The 22,187-nt window shown below is 39.0% G+C and overlaps 4 protein-coding genes across 6 annotated transcripts; all 4 read left to right on the top strand.

The window, feature by feature from the left end:
* Window positions 1–7,840: 7,840 nt before the first annotated feature.
* On the top strand, window positions 7,841–11,073 carry LOC110441536. Its single transcript, XM_021484711.1, has 2 exons — window positions 7,841–8,054; window positions 8,973–11,073. The coding sequence occupies exon 2, from the start codon at window positions 9,477–9,479 to the stop codon at window positions 9,972–9,974; it is 498 nt and encodes a 165-aa protein (XP_021340386.1). The 5' UTR covers window positions 7,841–8,054; window positions 8,973–9,476; the 3' UTR covers window positions 9,975–11,073.
* Window positions 9,002–9,415, top strand: LOC110441538 (E3 ubiquitin-protein ligase TRIM13-like). Its single transcript, XM_021484714.1, has one exon. The coding sequence runs from the start codon at window positions 9,002–9,004 to the stop codon at window positions 9,413–9,415; it is 414 nt and encodes a 137-aa protein (XP_021340389.1).
* Window positions 11,074–11,836: 763 nt separating the features above from the next.
* Window positions 11,837–12,400, top strand: LOC110441537 (DNA-directed RNA polymerase II subunit RPB1-like). The gene has a single exon (XM_021484713.1). The coding sequence runs from the start codon at window positions 11,837–11,839 to the stop codon at window positions 12,398–12,400; it is 564 nt and encodes a 187-aa protein (XP_021340388.1).
* Window positions 12,150–21,094, top strand: LOC110441545 (tripartite motif-containing protein 6-like). Of its 3 annotated transcripts, none has more exons than XM_021484723.1 (2): window positions 12,150–13,215; window positions 18,711–21,094. In XM_021484723.1, the coding sequence occupies exon 2, from the start codon at window positions 18,740–18,742 to the stop codon at window positions 20,720–20,722; it is 1,983 nt and encodes a 660-aa protein (XP_021340398.1). In that variant the 5' UTR covers window positions 12,150–13,215; window positions 18,711–18,739; the 3' UTR covers window positions 20,723–21,094. The 3 variants fall into 3 exon arrangements, with proteins under 3 accessions (XP_021340398.1, XP_021340397.1, XP_021340396.1); XM_021484722.1 differs by lacking the exon at window positions 12,150–13,215 and adding an exon at window positions 16,950–17,054; XM_021484721.1 differs by lacking the exon at window positions 12,150–13,215 and adding an exon at window positions 17,351–17,456.
* Window positions 21,095–22,187: the final 1,093 nt, after the last annotated feature.

The following is a 22,187-nucleotide window of genomic DNA, read 5'->3' as shown; positions in this document are numbered from 1 at the left end:
TCCTTTGAATACTGCCCACCTGCAATAATGATTCCGTAACGTACTCCTTGCGCTATCTTTTGACCATTTGGCAACTTTTCGTTTCGTAGCTGACACGGTACAACACTTTTCTTTCGCTTACTTCACACGGCCAGTCATTTTGTTTACAAAGAAATGGTGTGCTATGCGCATGCGCTAATAGAGGGAAATCCCTGAACATAACGTTGGTCAGACAGGTAGAAATACCGATGATTTTCTTAGATTTAATCATTTTTATGAATCTATTTCAGCCAAATCCGATCGTTATTTTCCATAAGGAGTTTCACTTGATATGTTTATGTAGTATTTGAAAAAAAGGCAAAAAATAAAGTTACTTCACCCTGATGCCCCGTTAAACGTCTCTAAATAAACAATGACACATATGATAGGGTAGTTCTGCTGTTTTAATTGTGTCTTTGTCTTAACGCGGGGCAAGGTTTTTTGCCTGATCGGTTCACCGTATACGCCATACGCTCTCCTGTTACGGATTTTAGACTGCGCTGTTTGAATACTACTGATTAATAAAGCTGAATTACCAAGTCGTTATTGCCTAATGTTTGTAGCAATACATGCAATAGGAATGCAAGTAAATAGCTTGTATATGTGTACATAGATATCTGAGTTCAGAGATAATATCAAATTGACCAATACACCGTCGTTAAACCGAGATCACTGTTGTCCTTATTTAACTGTGTCGTGTTTGTTATCAAAGCTTCATTCCAAACCACTCAACCGAGGATAATTACAATGGGATAAGGATTAAACAGTGTATTATTTGAATCTCCATAAAAAACCAAGATAATTAAAAGACATCAGAAATGCTATGGATTTCTCACAGATATATTATACCGCTTGTAGTTTTGTGGAAATTTCCTCGAGTATTGTCCAATATTTTTGCCTGATCGGCATCCATTTTTTTTGGCACTCAAACTCGGTGCCGTATTTTTGACGACATAATATTTATACCGTATACAAAGACATTTTTTCCACAAGAAAAATGGCTTCTCCTCAAAGGTATTCATGCTATTATGTACAGTACACTCGGTAACCAGTACAATGGTTAATTATGACACTGTGAGGAGATACAAAGCTACTTGTGTACGATTTAGTAGCTCGATTGTCATTAGCATCAGCACATCTTGTCTCCATGAACATTACTTTATGGTTTGTCAGAGGGACTTTTACAGAAAGAGACACGATAAGGGTGTGAGTGTTTGATTTCAAAATTCCTGTGTTTAGAATCTTTCTTCCATAATTTTCAGTGGCCTTGGTCATTGTTTGAGGAGCAAGTTATGTCACTCTCCGTATACAACACCTGTAACTGTAAGCTGTATAGTTGATCAGCACAGTTCAATGAATAAGCACTAGTATGTGAGTTATAGCAAATAAGGATAATTATCTTGTCATTAGCATCACAGTTGTATTCTTTGAAGTAGATACGATCGTGTTTAGGGTGTGGCAGAACATATCTATTCAGCAAAACAAAAAATGTTTAATCGCACTTACCTCAAAGGAAATGAATTGAATGGGGAAGTTCTATATTATTTTGCAAAACTATCAGTATGTACAACATCTTCATAAACTTCCGCCTTTTGGGGAAATGCTTGTTGGTAACATGTTGACTATCATGTTAACCTTTGGCTTGTCTACCTGACTCGCGAATTGTGGTTTGTCAACGCATTGATAACTCGCTCTTTATTTATTAACACCATTGCCCACACTGCTTGTTTGTACCTACAACTACTGCTTCCTCTTTAATCATCAGCGCTTAATATTGTATCGATAATGTACACCAAACTGCAATACTAGTTTTAGTATTGACCCGATGGAGGCGAGTGAAACTTTTTCTTCTAGATAAAATCACTTGAATAGCTAGTTTATATTAATTAATTGGTGCGTTTTTTCAGGGTTCTATGTTAAGAAAGAAAGAAAATTGGAAATTGTGACGTAAAGCTAAATGTTTGATCGACAAATGATGATAGAACATCTAATGTGTTACCCTACTTTAGTATGATTTAGATATCATCTACAATATCAAAATTACATAATTTGTGGGGGAATAATATCTAGTCAAACTATATTATGTCAGATATGTGGTGTATAAGATTAATAGTCATAATATTGTTATCAGTTTGTGATTTTTTAAAGTACACAATTTGCTTGTTAAACGTTTTACACGTACATACACGTACATATCTTTGACCATTTACCGCCTATGGAAACATACCGCCGTGTATATTTTACTCTACCGGTACAAAATACCCTGAACATATATAAATGTCAACATAAGCGTACACTTAGTGTGTACCATACACAAGCATCCCTACCTCTCAGTCACACCATCGTCTCAAAACAATAAATGTGTAAAAGCTGCGTGAAAATAGTTCCTTTTCTACGGCTACTCTACGTTAGTGGAACTATATCTGCTGCTAGTTTATGAATATACTATCAATATTTTAAGAGATAGTACATAGTCCCTAGGTTTAAAACACTTAACAAATTTTGTTGAGTTGATATTTTCTTTTGGTAATGACTATACTCGTTACGGTTGGACAAATACTCATGCCGGGAAGATGAAATGTACACGCACCTAGCTCTTGTTACAGACTTGTCCTGATATAATGGTATCCTATGACTTATCAATGCTTTATTCAAAATCACTCTACCGGGGATAATTTATTTGGATATTAACTAAACAGTGTATAATTTGAGCCTTTATAAAAAAAACAGGATTTGAGAAAGACGCGAAATATTGCGTGGGATTTTAACAAAGATATTTACATCTTGTGATGTTTTGTGGAAATTCCCTCAATTATTTTGCAATACATCTCGCCTGAGTGTCAGCCATTTTGTTTGATCACAAATTTAATGTCGTCTTTTTACAGGAAAACAATAGTTTTTTATCCGTACACAACAATGCCTTTTTTACAAGCACTGCAATTATCTTCAGTATTCAATTGTTTTCCGAGAGTGTTGTTAAAGTCAGTGCAAGGTGAATGTATCGTAAAGACAGACGGGGTCAGTACAAGATGTATATACCGCACAGACTGACAAACGATATCCATAGTCAGTACAATGTGTATGTACCGTACAGACAGACGGTAGACCTCAGTAGCCAGTACAATGTGTATGTACCGTACAGACAGACGACTGACCTGAGCAGCCAGTACAATGTGTATGACAGACGAAATAACTCTGAAGTATGTACAATATTGATGTTCCGGACAGACAGACGTTCAACCTCCATAGTCAGTACAAGGTATATGTACCGTACAGACAGACCAACGATATATTAGTCAGTACAAGGCCCAAGTACCGTAAAGACAGACGGCCGACCTTCGTAGTCAGTATAAGAATTATTTACCACACATATCTCCTTAGCCAGTACATTTTACCTAGACTTCTTCCTATAATGCCATACCAAGTAGGCTGCCCTGGACTGTGATACACAGGACAACGCCCTACACTGTGATACCAAGTGCGTCGCTCTGTACTCTGATACCATGTGCGACGTCCTGTACTCGTTACCAAGCTCTGTACTGTTAACCTAGTACATAATCACATAGTGTGATACTACATACGTCGCGCTGTGCTGCAATATCCAGTCTGTGTACGAGTTCTGTAATATCCAGTGCCTCGCTCTGTACTGTATTACCGAAGTTTTGCCCTATACTATATTACTCAGTACGGCATTCTAAATTGTGATACCGAGAACGTTGTCATGAACTGTGATACACAAATAGGTGTCCCTGTACCTTGATACAAAGTCGGTCGCCCTGCACTGTGATTCCAAGTGCGTCGCCCTGTACTGTGGTACCCAGTACGTCACGCTGTACTGTGATTTCCCAGTACATCGCCATGTACTGTGATACCCATTACGTCGACCTGTACTGTGATACCAAGTACCTCGCCTTGTACTGTGATATCCAGTGCGTCGCCCTGTAATTTGACACGTAGTGCGTCGCCCTATACCGTGATACTAAGTATGTCGCCCTATACTGTTTTATTCAGTACGTTGCCCTGTGCTGTGATATCCAGTGCGTCGCCCTGTAATTTGATACGTAGTGCATCGCCCTATACCGTGATACTTAGTACGTCGCCCTATACTGTTATACTCAGTACGTCTCCTTGTACTGTGGTACCCAGTGCGTCGCCCTGTACTGTGATTACCAGTATGTTGCCCTGTACTTCGATACCCTGTATTGCAATTCCCAGTACGTCGCCCTCTACCGTGATATATGTTATATCTACATATACGTGATACTCAGGACGTCACCCTGTACTAATATACCCAGTACATCGCCATGTACTTTGATACCTAGTACGTCGCCCTGTACTGTTATACCCAGTACGTCGGCCTGTACTATGATTTCCTGTACTTCGCCTTGTACTACGATACCATACGACTATGTTCACTATCAAGTGATATACATTAATTATGTAATTCAACTTGACTATAAACTACACACGACGTCATAGAACCCTTACTAGCCTTTTCACTGTTTACTCACTTTGACTGCCAAAGTAAGAGATAGCTTTTCCTCCTTGTTTGTTTTTTAGTTGTCAATTCACTACCGATTAATTCGGTTACCCAACAAACAAATAAAAGATATAAACAAATGAGTAGGGGGATTAAGTATGTAACAAATGGACCAAGTGGGATGATAAAGGAGAGAAGGAGCCGTTTATCCTTCATGTATTAATTTAAGATGTAGTTTTATGAAAGACGACTCCTGGGCTAATGTTGCCTTATCCTGACTTTGACCCGACTTGACCGGAAGAGGGATACAAAGTCGCCATCAATCACACCAGCTCCTGGCTAACCTGTTGCATCTGTAAAGTCGGTACTTATCACAGTACAGGGCGACGCACTGGGAATTACAGTACAATGCAACGTGCTGGATAACACAGTTAATGTTGACGTATAGGGTATCACAGTACACTGCGACATACTGGGCATCACAGTACAGGGTGACTTCCTGTGTATCAGAATACGGTATCAAAGTACAGGGCGATGTACTTGGTATCACAGTAGAGGTCGACGCAATTGGTTTCACAATACAGGGTCACGTGCTGGGTAACACAGTTAATGGTGACATACTTGGTATTACAGTACAGGGCGACGTACTGGGTATCGAAATACAGGGTTACGTCCTGGGTATCGCAGTACATGGCGACGTACTGGGTATCAAGGGACAGGGTGACCTCCTGGGTATCACATTATGTGCGACGTACTAGGTATCACGTTACAAGGCGACGCACTTGGAATCACAGTACAGGGCGAAACACCGGATATCAAAGGACAGGGCAACGTACTTGGTATTACAGTACATAGCGACATCCTGGGTATCACATAACTTAGGACGTACTAGTATCACGTTACAGGGCGACGTGCTGGGTAACATAATCCATGCTGACGTACTGGGTATTACAGTACATAGTGACATACTGGGTATCACAGTACAGGGCAACGTACTAGTATCACGTTACATGGCGACGTGCTGAGTAACACAGTACATGCCGACGTACTGGGTATCACAGTACCGGGCGACATACAGGTTATCACAGTATATGGCGACGCACTGGGAATCACAGTACATGGGGACGTTATGGGTATCAACTCACAGAGGGACGTACTGTGTATCAAAGTACAGGGCGACGTACCGGATATCAAAGTTTAGGTCGATGTACTGGGCATCGCAGTACAAGCCGACATACTGAGTATCACAGTACAGGGCGCCGCACTTGGTATCACAGTACAGGGTGACGTACTGGGTATCCTGTACAGGGAGACGGACAGGGAATCCCAATACATTGTGACGTTCTAGGTATCAAGTTACAGGGCAATGTTCTTGGTATCACAATACAGGGCGACATATTGGGTATCACAGTACATGGCGACATACTGGGTTTTACATGACAGGGTGACGTACATGGCGATGTAATTGGTATTACTGTACACTTGGAACCAGAAAACAGGGTGACGTATCGGATATCAAAGAACAGGGCGAAATATTAGGTATCACAGTACAGGGTGACTTCCAGTTTATCAGAGTACACGCACGTCATATATCAGTACACATAACCGTCATCAATCTGTTCACACAAACGGCATCAATCAGTGCACATACACATCATCAATCAGTGCACATAAACGTCATAATATAGTACATATACGGCATCGACCAGTCCATGCCAATATCATCAATCCGTGCACACAAACGTGATCATAAAGTACATACAACGTCACCAATCAGTGCACACAAACGTCATCATACCGTATAATGTGTGTTTCAATAAATGTCAATGCTACGATTAAATCTAAATGTTGAACTGGTCCAGTCTCTGAAGTTCTTATCAAGCAATATCGTCTTTAACGTACGAACATACTAAGCTCATTAAATATTAATCAATTACACTCTTAATTAGGAAGCTTAACAACCATTTAAGTAATACATGTTGTCATAGCGATAGATATTCGTGTCTATCGATTTTCATGCATACTATCTAGACATAAAATACAACGTGACCTTTAACAGTAAGATGTTAATAGTGTTAATAGCATTATCCCCAAAGTACATTTTTATGGTATACTATCATGTTACCCCTGTTTACGAATCAATTGGATTTCATTTTTACTCGATATATTTTGTCTGAATATTTACAAGGTTATATTATTATTATTATCATTTATCTACTTTTTATTGATTTTGTTGTTATTCTTTTTTTTATATTGAGATTATCTTTTTTTTTTGTGTTTGTTTATCTTTTTACTTTTATAACATAATATATAACTGTATAAATAGCATGTATGTGTGTATATACATGTAACGTATATATATGTGGATTACAAATTAAAATTTAACCTTACATTGCTTTGTTATTATTATTTTTATGTTATGTTATCTTTTTTTGTTTTATTTTGATATTTTGTCCGTTCGGTATGTGAAACCCAGTACCTCGACCTGTTCCGTGATACCCAGTGCGTCGGCATGTACTATGAATTCCTGTAATTGGCCTTGCATTACGATACCATGCGACTATAGACACTATCAATTGATATACCTTATGTAATTCAATTTGACTACACACGACGTAATATAACCCCTACTAGCCTTCTCCACGTTTCCTCCGTTTAGTAGTGTTCCTCTCACTATGACTGCGTTTCCTCCTTGGTTTGTTTTGAGTGGCCAATTCACTACCGATTAGTTTGGTTATCCAACAAACAAAGAAAAGACACGAAAATGAGTAAGGGGGATTAAGTAAGTAATAAATGGACGAAGTGTGATGATAGATGAAAGAAGGAGCCGTCTATTCCTCATGTACTATTTTAAGATTATAGTTTTATGAAAAACGACTACTTGACTAATGTTGCCTTATCCTATATTTGACCAAACTTCACAGGAAAAGGGATAGTCGCCACCAATCACACCAGCTCCAGGCTAACCTATTGCATCTCTAATGTCGGTACTTATTTAAGTCCTTCTAAGAGAGCATCATTCTACCTGCAGAAACAACCCTAACTCTAACCTCTTGGTCGGCGTTATCACGCCTAATTTTCTTAGGAAATAATCATATTGCTCTTAGCTTTTCCTGTGATGGAACCTGTATGTATACCCATATCCATCTAACCAAATCACATTATCCTTTCCTTATAAAATGTCTTCTGTTATACTACGATTGACCTATCCAAACTTCCAAATGAAAAGAAAATAGCTAAAGCAAGTCTATACTGTACTATAGAACTATATATTTCTTATTCAACGTTAATTACACAAAAAACAACACAGCACCTATGTAGCCTCTTTTTATTTCATATACAAAAACCCATCGTGAGTTATAATACACGTAATGTTGTAAAAAACAGCGTTAAGTAATATGACGCGTGCACTATCCGGAATTTTGACTCCGCCTTTTCCATTCGATATGTACACTACTTACTTCCTTGTCTCGAGAGAAGGATTCAAGGAGTAAACAATGTCTGGTTGTTATTAGAATGGAAGTTTGTGTCTTCCGTGTAAATAAGTGTCCCCTTGGTGAGTATATAAGACAGAGGTGATAATGTACCCTAACATGTGATATTTATTTTACAAACAGTCAATGATAATCTGTGTATATTATAGTTGTACCTATACTGCAATGTAGACACACCTTTGCTGTTGTTAGAAAAATACAAACCGAAACTTCTTATTTCATTTGTAGCATATATTGGTTGTATTGATAGCAAATAGCTAGTAATCATCGTTACATGTAAGAACGTACGCATGTAAGAACGTACGCATAGTATTATACGAGTATCAAACGAAAGTTCTCATGTGCATCCATGTATACAATATGTTAGCGACTTGGATATACATAAGAGTTACCTCCCCTGCTGCATCAAAGGACTTCAATACTAGCATTGAGGTGATAAAAATACCGACTTATGTATTAGAAAGCAAATGTATACCTCTGATTAAATGATCTTATGACTTATACATATACACAGACATACACACACATTTAAGTTCAAGTAAACACTGTGTTATTATCGATGGTCGATATGAAATGTAAACAATACCGCTAAATGAATTATACGCTACAAAAAAAAAAAATGCGTTGTATATCGGCCATACGGGAAATATTACTTTGTGATAAGGAACTACAAACTTCAACATTACAACTATTTATCAAAAAACAACTGGAACCTTTCAAAAACTTAAAACAAATGGTATCACTTGTATTATAGAATTGCTAGCCATTGCACACCATATAACATAATGTTGTCTATAGACAGTTTATTTTAAATCAGAATTGTTTATAAGATAAAAATAGGAAACATGACTAAACCTCAATTAAACTACTTGGACAACATTTAATGATGATTAAATAATAGTCCATGTATTACTTTTCGGCTTCTATATATGTCTTTCTCATTGGTATTAAATTATAACTATTGTCATTTTCTATTTCAGGTCTGTGTTGACCATTTCTTACTTTTACTATGGCTGAAGGTGGTCTCCCTCCAGAACTGGACTTACACTTACTGGAATGTCCAATCTGCCTGGAGCGACTTCAACAACCCAAGTCCTTACCCTGCCTCCACTCCTTCTGTCAGGATTGTCTCGGGACCTATATCACAAAGGGGGTGTCCGGGAAGATGGCGTCGGCAACATCATTTCCTTGTCCAGTTTGTAGGAGGATGATCCCTCCGGGAAATCAGGCTGAAACCAAGGATAAATGGGCAGAACAATTTCCGACTAATACTGTGATAGATTACCTTATCCAGTTAAAGGAAAGTTCGTCTGTACCATTATACTGCAAAACCTGCCATATAAAAGGTAACCTGAACAACCCAGCCAGTTTTTGGTGCAAGGCAATGAACGAGAACTTATGCGACATTTGTAAGGTTTCATGATTTCATACATAATGACTGTGATATACTGAATGTCACCGGAAACCAAAGTAAACGACCAAACATGGAAACGTCTGCCCCTCGATGTTATCAACACGGCGATAAAATGGTTCGGTATTGTGAGGACCACCAACTTCTGTGCTGCAACGAATGTGTGATCGAAGACCATAAGAAATGTGGAAAGGTGCTAAAGGTGGCGGAATATTGTCGGAAGGTAAAAGCAGGATCGCAGCTAAAAGACATGCAGGCGACGTTGAAGAAAGGAACAGAGAGTTTGAACTCATTAGTGAAGGACTTTAATAAACAGCTTCAAATCATGATACAGAGTCAGGAAATCGGATTACAGACCATCTCCGACCTGTGTCAAAAGGTCGATAAACGACTGGACCAACTTCAGAAAGACATCACCGACGAGTTGATCACATTGTTCAAAAATGAGAAAAGAGACATGGAGGCATCATCACGGGCGTGCGAACGTCTGATAAACGGAATGAAAAATACCAGGAAGTGGTCCATTAAAGCCATAGAGGAAAACGACAACATTGAGACGATAGTGTTGTAACAGAGAGGACAGGCAGAAGTGGAGTCGTGCGAGAAACTTGTCACAGAGATGAGCAAGTCATTCACATCCGTCAGCATCGAACATCAAATTGTTCCCGGTCATGACACCATTTAAGATAACGCTATGGGAAAGATCGTCGTTGGGAAAATACCACAATGTATCCCCGGGGGTCATGGCAATTTAGTAAACTCCATGTTAGAACGACGTGTGAAAGACATCGGAAAGTTTAGCATCAAGTCCCCGTCAGATGAATATGATTGCTGTCCTTATGGTGTTGCATACCTGTCATGTGCACAATTAGTAGTAGATGATAGCAATAATAACAAACTGAAGTTGTTTACAGACAAAGGACAGTACCTGGACGAGTTGGCCGTTCCCTGGCAGCTGTGATCAACATGCCATATGATATAGGCTGCATTGGTATTACACATACAGACGGGAAGTTTGCCGTGGGTACACGCACAGGAGAAGTATACAGTGTGACACAGAACGGAGAAGCTGAGTTGATATACAAATATAACAATACATGTTGGTCCCTCACTCATGAACAAATAAAGGGTGACACACTTGTCAGTATCCGTGACACCAACCCGGGGAACGTCGCGGTGTCTAGGCTGTCGGCTGACAAACGTCATACGGATGTGATGAAGGTCGGTGTCGAGAGGGAAGCTAAAGGAATAGACGTGGACAGGGAGTGCAACATCTACGTGTGTGGTAATGATTCACACAACATCGTACATATGTCTGGGGACGGAACACACGTCAGGGAAATTCTGACATCATCAGATGGGATCAACTCTCCATGGGCAATAGCTGTCTGTGGTGACACATTTGTAGTAACTAATACTAGTAGTAAAGACGAGAGTAAATATATCCGTGTCTTTCAGTTGTACTAAAAATGAAGTAAAAATGAAAATAAATATGTGCTGAACAATTGAAAGGTATGCTTATATCTTAACGATAGAATGCACACTAGATGATAGAATTATGGCCTCGTTTCAACACCAAAAATATCAGTTTCTCAAATGATCACCAATGTTTTGATTTAATTGTCTAAAACCTTTAGCTTAACAACACAACAAATAAAATTACAAAACGTTAAAACTGCATTGTTTTTGTTGCATCCATATAAGAATTATGAAATTGGAGGATTTTCTTTAAAATGCATTGATGGTAATTACGTATTGTTAAGAAAAAACAACATGTTATTCTAGCTGCGTAATTTATAAATAAAAAAAAAAAAAAACATTAAATGAAAAAGATTTAATACTCTCAGTTCATAATGATAACTAAATGAAAACCAGGTCGGTATTGAAATGTTACTGCATTTATTAGCCAGGTAAATATAAGACATGTAACTATATGAATGAAGAGCGAACTGTCCTTAACTCTGACCATTTTGGTGTAAATATAACAATATATACCAATGAATGTGTTATGTTAGCTAATCTTTTTAATTAAGCGATTGTGCATAGTGTGCTATATACGTGTATGCTATTTGTATCGTAAAGGACAAACATGACAATGAGCGAACATTGATTATACCTGTTAAGGAGTAATATCTCACTAAAAAAGGGTATCAACAGGTGTTTGCGTTATTTAACAGGCTTTATATATAAGACTATTTCATGCCCAGGGGTGTAGAAAAGAGAAATTTAGTAAAACACGAGGCTTTGCCGATCAGTCACTCCTGGGTATGAAAGAGTATTTTTCTCTCATTCCAACTACCAGAATACGTTAAGAAACCATGAAAATGCGTTTGAACTGGCTACCAATTTGATTTTGTTTCCCCTGAGCTTTTTAGATAAAAACGAATCATACAAGTATATGTATAATATGCTCCTCATCTTTGCACGCCTCGCATGCCTCGCACGCCGCGCATCACGCCTCGCATCACGCCTCGCATCCCGCCTTGCACACCTCGCATGTCTCGTATCACGCCTCCCACACCTCGCATGTCTCGTATCACGCCTCGCACACCTCGCATGTCTCGTATCACGCCTCGCACACCTCGCATGCCTTGCATCACGCCTCGCACGCCTCACACGCCTCGCATCACGCCACGCACACCTCGCATGCCTCGCACCACGCCTCGCACACCTCGCATGTCTCGCATCACGCCTCGCACACCTCGCATGTCTCGCAGCACGCCTCGCATGCCTTGCATTACGCCTCGCACGCCTCACACGTCTCGCATCACGCCTCGCACCTCTCACACCTCTCACACCTCGCAGCCCACCACGCATACCTCGCATGCTTCGCATCACGCCTTGCACCACGCCTCGCGTGCTTCGCATCACGCCTTGCACCACGCCTCGCGTGCCTCGCACGCCTTGCACCATTCCTCGCATGCCTCGAATACGCCTAGCATACCTCGAACAACGCCTCGCACGCCTCGCACACCTCGCATAGGGAATCCTATATAAACCAGCAATGAACATTGGATTCCAGTCGATATCGTTCATGGCACAGGCACACATCGACCTCGTCAAAGGAGAAGACATTACCATCGACGAAGTCACATCTAAGAAGATTGTCTGTCGCTTAGGACGAGATCAATAATTCATCGTGAAGAAGGTGAAAGGTGATATCAAGATTTATATCAAAGACCAAAAAAATACTGTATGTTTGAAGGGAACATTGTTTAAAAAGCTATTGTTCTTGTCCGATAGCCTTTAGTGTGTATGTTCCTTTCTAGAAAGTGAAAATGTCCTATGAGGTGGATAACATCCGGCATAGCGTAACGGTGATACAGCCACGTCATCAATTACTGGTGAAGTGTTGCAATAGCGTGGATACGTGTATACATTGGCCTAAACATCATCATCATTTTCCATATCAACTTGCAAGTAACGGATTTTTCTATACGGGTATTGAGGACTGTGTCACGTGTTTCATGTGCAACGTTTCGCTAAAACATTGGAAGTTTTTCGATGATATCAAAACAGAGCAAGAGAGGTGGTCAAAGGACTGTCTTTTTCAGCATATGATGTTTGTCTTATAAACATGAAAGGAGTAGATTCGTTATTTCGGTGATACAAGTTGTAGTTAATCGGTATGCAGACATTACAGGATTTTTATTACATGATACAATATACCTGACCGGCATATGAGCTACCATCTTCGCTGCCAATGAAACATTCAACTTTTACATTTCGTCTGATTTCTGCAGTTAATACACACCTGATTGCTGTCCATTTTCTGGTACTGATAGAGAGGATCGAGGAATTTACTCATTGGGGTACGTCCAGTCACAAGCATGAACATCTACAATTACTGAAAACCATGTAAACATGCAAATTGAAAACAGAGTGTAATGGGAAGTGTTTTTTAAATACACATTTTAAGCTAAGTTAACTATGTTTGGTAGTAAAAACACCCTTGAACTTTGAAAAGGCACATTTTGGCCTTATATATATAATAGTTGCATGCACATAAATGTGCATACATGCAATTAATTTGCAGATGGTTTGAGGAGCTGTTTAAATGCACCATATAGTATATACCGGTATTACACATTTTACAGATCTCCTTTTTGATCAATTTTTAATGAACTTGTAAGGCTTTATTTATGGCATGTACTTGTGCATTCAAACTTGAAAATTTGATTTATGTTTTTCATAGACTTTTTGTTATTTTTACTATATCAACGGGTGTATTATGCATCCATGTATGTTGTTCGAATATTTCTTTCCTAAGTTTTTGACTGATCTTCCTGAAACTTATTCATCTTAATCAATTCCCCACCGGTACTACCGGAAGGCTATACGTTTGCACCCGCTGCCTGTGAAAAGTTTGTCCTGAGCAAACTTTCTTGCTAATTCACCGGTACATTCACCAAATTTTCTATACATTTTGTTTATACCTCTTATACGTGCAGGGTTTGTTAACTCTGTTTCACAACTTAATGTATATTCTGTGGGCATCACTAGGCAAGACTCCACTTGAAAAAGATAACAATAAACCTAAATGTCTGAAAAATTGTGATAATTAGGCATAGCTATATTTTATTGGTATATAAAATAGAACACAGAGGTAAGAATATTTGCCGAAATTCATTATCTAAAAACTGTTCCAGACAGACTGGGCGTGGTCGTATGCCTCTTGTGTGATGCTTTCTCCAGACAAACTTCTATTGAACAATTGTTGTGGTGGAAGGTATTTTTCATGAGACCTATGAGGTCCGTCAAAATAATCGCATGGGTATACTTGTTTCTGCAACAACAAATCGAAATGGTCTTTGCCGAAATGTAAGCCATATGCTTAGACTTTACACTTTCTTCTTTAACCAGATTAATCATCAGTTTATCAAGAGAGGTTTGGAGCAAGATATCGACAATATCCATACACCCAAATGAGAAGGAGATATTTTTCTCCATAATGTTTGGTACGCAAATGTTCCCTTTGTTTTGGACTTTTGCTCTATGGACTGTATGATAAGGTGCGAATCGTCAAATTGTGAAATACTACAGGAATGCACGTGCTGCGTCATTTATTCGTGTATTTTACATTCGGGTGTTTACAACATCCGGATATTGGTACTTGAAACGATTCGAAATCGGCATAGATGATATTTGGCGCATGTATTTGTTTCCTGAAGTCGTTGTAGAATAACCATATGTCATTCTATTTAGGAAGTTCGACTCTCTATGTACCGATCCACGTTTTTCATCCAACAGTAAAGCGACTTTTTCGGTTGGCTATTATAAGCAAGTCGACGTGCCTATGAAACCGCTGTTTAGTGACGTGCATGGGAAACAATGTTCATACCCCATGACTTAGACGGATATGTTTTTTTTCTGTCTAAAACTTGGGTATGTCGGCCATGAACACAGGAAATGAGATTCCTGTGAAATTGAGCTCGATCTCTTTATTTTTTTTATTTACTGACGCGCTCGGGATGATATTTGTCCGGATGTATACAGTCAACACCGACCACATGACACATTTCTTGTCGTTAGTTTAGACACTGACGATGGCTTGTTTAGTTATCAACTCAATCGGAAGAGATGTAACTAGAGGCCTGCATGGGTTGGTAACGGGCTATATGTATTTGAATTTTGAGAACCTTGTCGAGATTCCAGTTACTTCCGTGTCTCTGATATTATAGGAAAGAGGGATATATCTTTTTGATGGACTCGTTCATGCCGTTGTCCAGGTTTTCGGGATTGAGACTAATCTGGCATTTTCCCTATAGTGCAGTATGACGCGCTCCACGATCTCCCTTTTGGGTTTCGAAAACTGAACCTGAATAGAGTGATAACATTTGACAACCCCCTGGAGGAGAGATTGTCTAATTAATTTTTGATGTCGTCATATTTATGTTTCAAAAGGGACATGGTATCAACTTTTACAACTCCCTGCATTGACATGGTCATGACTTTGAAAGAACCACATTCTCCAGATTTAAAATCATCTGTCAAAGTTGACCCAGTTGTAGTTTTCTCCGTTTTAGTCGTCTACGGACGCAACAATTGGTATTGTATTTGCTTTTTGCTTGGTCGCATTTGAAAAAAAAAATGGTTGTTCATCCATAGTTTGTGTTATTTTCTTCATTTAGTTTTCGTACACTTTCTTCAGTTGTTACTTTTGTTTGACCGCCATTAGGAACATCTAATGCTCTACTCGTGGCTGGCTTTATCACCAACCGTCTAACTCACGTTATGGGTCTTAACGTGCGCTGCTGATATGTGTAGGCCCGCCAAAACAATTTCCTACAGTAGGTGTGTGTTGGTTTACCTTGGGATTTGCTGTATCTGGTTAGTTTATCCTTTCTTGTGAACTCTTTGTAGCATACGTTGTATTTCCATTGTCTTACTCCATGTTTAGCGACGTGTCTCTACAGAGTGTTCCGGTGGTCTAATACTTTATCACGGGTTGGACAAGCCCATTTCCCCTTTATGAACAGTTGTAGTTCCATAGACTTCCTCTGTGTATTCTTCATCCTGTCAACAAAATGCTTGAATTGTTATTATATATGTACCATTGATAGACAAATATATTGAAAACATTATCAACAAAACAGGCACATGACTGAAGTGCTTGAAACTGCTGAATGATGTTGTCAGGTCCCGGAAACCAGATACCTTGCATCAATTCTGTTATCCAGTTTAACAATGATATAGTTTTTTCAATGAGATGTGTTGGTAAGACACGGATGTCACGCTCCCTGTTTTACCTTATATATGCATACACATCTATGGACTCGCGTACAAACACACACAGTGTAATGGGTGCTACGAGCTATGTGACACATGCTGTGAATTGGCGTGTGTGTTATTTTTAGTATGTCAAAATTCACCCCATTTAAGTTAATCACATGAGTACTTATCAACTTGAAGTACATTTTTAAGAACATTAAACAACAAGTGTATCAAAAGTGTAAGCAAACTTAAAATCGGGTATCACAATATTCTCCTCACAAGTGCATAGTTACTGATTCGATTACATGCAAACCCCGACAGAATGCATGGCTACTGAAAAGTCATGCATACACTGTGTCTTACCGGTTGAGTAAGCACGGTATGTATTGACTCATAGTGTACGTCTGTATACAGTTGAAATACACGTATACGATTTTGTTAGGATATACGATGATATAAGCCATAAGGCATGGCCATATTATGATCAGTATAGTTATATTATAATATATGTCTTCACTGATTGGTGAATGGATGTCAAATATGGATCATACGATAAGAATAAACAGATATCGGTAACAGAGACATATATAGCGTATTAACACAAAAGGACAAGTCCGGACAGGTCGCATACAATTAAGTTTATTGTCTTTTCTCCCCCCCCCCCCCCCCCCCCCCCCTCCCCCCCTATTTTTTTGAAAAGAAAGTTACAGAACAACACTAGCGTTTAACTATATTACTGCTCAAGCTGAAGGGTCCGGTAGATCTTTACTTGTATGTGCATAGAGTACCTTAGTATCGCTTCAGTAAACACATGTACACATGCGTATATATACTGTCATGACCTATATTAGATTATATACATGTTCTAAGGTAAATTCAGTGGGTTTAAAACTGCATGTGTCATGGATTCATTCCGCAGACATTTTACTTGGATAAGGTAACTTTTATTTTATATAATATATGTGTTGTATCATTAATGTTATGCCTGTCAATGGTATATTGAGTACATGTGTTTTAGTTAGGTTTTCAATATGGCTGACGATCATGTCCAACACACGTCTGAACATGTCTCGACATGTCGGGCCGTTGTTATCAAGTTGGAACTGGTTTATGAATGTTAAATGCATATAATTATCGTGCTCTAGGCTTTTTTTTTTCATTTTGCTCAAGATTATAGAATGTTCCAGAGCAACACATCCGGTTGAAACCTGTTTTAGTATTGCTAGGCATGCTTTAAAAATAGATCAATTACGGATAATACATGTACCCCACGTTAGGTGAGAGACGGTTGCTGGTGGGAGAGGACTTTGTGTCTTCCGTGTAAATAATTGTTTCCTTGGTGAGTGTAATGGACAAATGTGATATTATACCTTAGCATGTGATGTTTATTTTACAAACAATACATGATAATCTGTTTATTATACAGTTTTACCTGTACTGCAATGCAGACACACCTTTAATATGTTAGAAACATTTGTAACATGAACTGTTTATATTGATAGCAAAAAGCTAGTAAATATGGTAACATTTTAGTACGTATGTATATACGAGTATCAAACGAAAACTCTCATGTACATCCATGTATACATAGGTTGTTGGCGACTAGGAAATAGAAGAGTTATCCCCCCCCCGCCCCCACACACACACACACTCCCCCTCTGTTACGTCAAAATGACTTAAACAGTTAACTAACATAGTATCGGTTCTCAAAAAGTTAATGATTGGTTGTACAGGGTTCAATATCCTATCAACACCTAGGGTCATTTCACACCCAAAGTTCTCAGAATGTTTGTTTAAATTTAAAGTGATTAGACACAAAATTATGTGTAAGATAACAAATGTATGGCTTTGCTTAAATGATTTTATCACTATTTAATGAAAATGAAACGGTACGCTTTTACTCAGACCTAAATACTGAAACACGATGTTATTTAAGGAATGACCAAGGTTATTTTTTGGTATATACGGTATATACCGAACACAAATTGTGCACTTTGCATAAATCCGCGAACCGGATTTAATTTAAAAAAGTAAACAAACACGTTGTAAATGCACAGTTAAAGATTTATTTATTTTTTACGTCAACTATACAATTGCGTTGTAATTTTGCATTCTGAAGTGTAAAAAGTAGTTCCGTCATCAGTTGTTTTTCTTTTTAGGTATATACGATATATACCAAAATTAATATTATGGTGGAGATAGGCAAAATTAAATTAGTATAGGTGATCGATATGAAATATAAACAATACCGATAAATGAATTATACACTACAAAAAATGGAAAATGTGCTGTATATTGGTCATACGGGAAACACTACTATTTGATAAGGCTTCATAGAGGTAAAACTGAAATTATTTGTCAAAACCTTAAAGTGGTACCATTTTTGTATAGAAACACTAGACATTAGGCAACATATATATGACTAAACCTCAATAAACCTATGAGGACAATATTTCAGTATGATTAAATTGCATCGGAATTGATTAACTAATCATGTATATACTATTCCATGTGTTATGAATTGGCCTCTGTTTCTCTAAAGCTGCCTATCTTATTGGTATTGAATTATAATCACAGTCATTTTCTATTCTAGGTTTGTGCTGACGCTTTCTGATCCTCACAATGGCTGAAGGCGGTCTCCCTGCGGAACTTGACTTACAGCTACTGGAATGTCCAATCTGCCTTGAGCGACTTCAACAACCCAAGTCCTTACCCTGTCTCCACTCCTTCTGTCAGGATTGCCTAGGAACTTGTATCACCAAGGAAATGTCCGGGCAGATGGCGTCGGCAACATCATTTTCTTGTCCAGTTTGTAGAAGGATGACCCATCCGGTTAATCAGACTAAAACAAAGGATAAATGGGCAAAACATTTTCCGACTAATACTGTGATAAACGAACTTCTCCAGCTAAAGGAACGTTCGTCTGAACCATTGTACTGCAAACCCTGCCAGACAAAAGGTAACCTGAACAACCCAGCCAGTTTTTGGTGCAAGACGATGAACGAGAACTTTTGTGACACGTGTAAGGTTCACCTTCACGATATCATACATAATGATTGTGATATACTTAATGTCACCGGGAACAACAGCAAACGACAAAATAAAGAAACGTCTGCCCCTCGGTGTTATCAACACGGCGAAAAAATGGTTCGGTATTGTGAGGATCACCAAATTCTGTGCTGCAACGAATGCGTGATCGAAGACCATTGGAGTTGTGTAAAAGTACCAAAGGTGACGGAATATTGTCAGAAGGTAAAAGCAGGATCGCAGCTAGAAGACATGCAGGCGGCGTTAAAGAAAGGAACAGAGAGTATGAACTCATTAGTGAAGGACTTTGATCAACAGCTCCAAACCATGATACAGAACCAGGAAATCGCACTGCAGAGCATCTCCGACCTGCGTGAAAAGGTCGATAAACGACTTGACAAACTCCAGAAGGACATCACCGACGATTTGATTACATTGTTCAAAAAAGAGAGAAGAGACATGGAGGCATCATCACGGCAGTGCGAGCGTCTGATGAACGGAATGAAAAATACCCTGAAATCGTCCATTAAAGCCGTAGAGGAAAACAACAACATTGAGATGATAGTGTTGTATCAGAGAGGACAGGCAGAAGTGGAGTCGTGTAAGAGCCTTGTCACGGAGATAAACAAGTCATTTACATTCGTCAGCATCGAGCATCACATTGTCCTCGAACATGATATCATTGGAGATAACGCGATGGGAAAGATCGTCGTCGGGAAACAAACACGATGCATTCCTGGTTGCCATAGCGATTTAGTAAACCCCATGTCAGAACGACGTGTAAAAGAAATCGGAAAATTTAACATCAAGTCCCCGTCAGATAAACATAATAGCTATGCCCATGGTGTTGTGTATATGCCGAGTGCACATGTAGTAGTGAGTGATTTCTACAACAAAAAGGTTAAGTTATTTACAGACAAAGGACAGTACCTGAACGAGGTGACCGTTCGAGGAAATCCCTGGGATATGTGTCTGGTAAACAACTACACGGTAGCGGTTGCTGTCAGCAGTCCTGGATGTGTTAACCTCATGAAAGTCAAGGCCTCAAAACTATCCCTGACATCTTCAATCAATGTGTTAAATGGTAAAAACTGTTATGGTATAGCAAATATAGACGGGAAGTTGGTCGTGGGTACAGGTGGGGGAGCAGTATACAGTGTGAGACAGGACGGAGCAGCCGGGTTTGTATACAAATATAACAGCACATGCCGGTTCCTCACTCATGATATCAAAAAGGGAGACACACTTGTCAGTGTCAGTAACACCATCCCGGGGGACCTCGCGCTATCTAGACTGTCGGCTGACAAACGTTGTACGGATGTGGCGAAAGTCGGCGTCGTGAGGGAAGCTAGAGGGATAGACGTTGGCAGAGAGGGTAACATCTATGTGTGTGGTGGGGGATCACACAACGTCGTACAGATGTCTGTGGACGGAACACACGTCAGAGAGCTGCTGAAGTCATCAGATGGAATGGACAATCCAACAGCCATAGCTGTTTGTGGTGACACATTTGTAGTAACTAATACTAGTAGTACACACGAGGAGAGGAACTATATCCGTCTCTTTCAGTTACTGTAAAGGGTATGGGAATGGACATCTGTGAAAACTGGTAGTTTTAGTGGTTTGTTTACCCTTATTTTCAAATAAACAATTTTTAAACGGACATTTACAATGATAAGCATAGTGGACAATTAGTAGACAAACATATCAAAAACGATTTTGTGCACTATGCTTTATACAACTATTTTTTTCAATATTAAATATCATTTTTAGTTACACATGCAAACATTGTTATCTAATGTTTGCATATGCTTTGTTGTATTATCAGTATAAATAACAAGTTGCCTATCCAATACAAACATTGGTCTGTTGAAATCATTATAATCGGTGTAGAGTCTATTCTTTAACGGTGTTGGAATAAATGTTCAAATAAAGCAAGCAAACACAGAATTGTTTGTAGTTTAATAAACTAACCAATAAAAAGAGTTTTCAACAGTAAAATCTCGTCAAAACTGATCTTGTTATAGAGAAAAAAACTTATTTAAACTGTTAGATATCGTCCAAATTCATTGTCTGGGTCAGGGAAATGTGTATGTACCGTACAGACAGACACTTAATCTATAAAATTAGTACAAGGTATATGTACCGTTCAGACAGACGATTGACCTCTATAGTCAAAACCTTGTGTATGTGTCGTATAGACAGACGAGCGAACTCTGAGTTCAGTACAAGGATTATGTGTCTCATATACAGACGACCGATCTATATAGTCATTACAAGGTGTATATACAGTACAGATGGACGACTGACCTCTAAAGTAAGTACAAGGTGTACGTACCGTACATACACACTACCAATCCATATAGACAGTGTAAGGTGTACGTATCGTACAGACAGATGACTGACCTATAAAGTAAGTACAAGGTGTATGTGTCGTAATGACAGAGGATCGACCTACAGAGTCAGTACGAGGTGTATGTACCGTACATACAGACGACCAATTTATCTAATTCGTACAAGATGTATGTACCGTACAGACAAACGATCGATCTATATAGCCAGTACAGTGCGTACGTACCTTACATACAGACGACCGACCTCCTTAGTCAGTCGAGGTGTATGTACCGTACATACAGACGTCCTACCTCTGTAGTCAGTGCAATGTGTATGTACCGTACAGACAGACGACCGACCTCCGTAATAAGTGCAAGGTTATGTAACGTACAGACAGACGTCAGACCTCCGTAATCAGTACAAGATATATGTACCGTACAGACAGAAAAGCCACATCTATAGTTAGAACAGTATGTATGTGTATTATAGACAGACGACCAATCTTTATAGTCAGTACATTGTGTATGTACAGAAAAGCAGACGACCGATCTATATATTCATTACAATGCGTATATACCGTACCGACAGACGTCCAACCTCTGTAGTCAGTGCAGGTGTATGCACCGTACAGACATACATCCGACCTCCAAAAGCAATACACGGTGTATGTACCGTACAGTCAGACAACTGGTCTGTATAATCAGTACAA

The sequence above is a fragment of the Mizuhopecten yessoensis genome, unplaced genomic scaffold (assembly GCF_002113885.1).
Source record: "Mizuhopecten yessoensis strain PY_sf001 unplaced genomic scaffold, ASM211388v2 scaffold716019, whole genome shotgun sequence".
Taxonomy (NCBI): Eukaryota; Metazoa; Mollusca; class Bivalvia; order Pectinida; family Pectinidae; genus Mizuhopecten; species Mizuhopecten yessoensis.
Note: the sequence above shows the minus strand (reverse complement) of the source record. Positions and strands in the feature narration are given on the sequence as shown.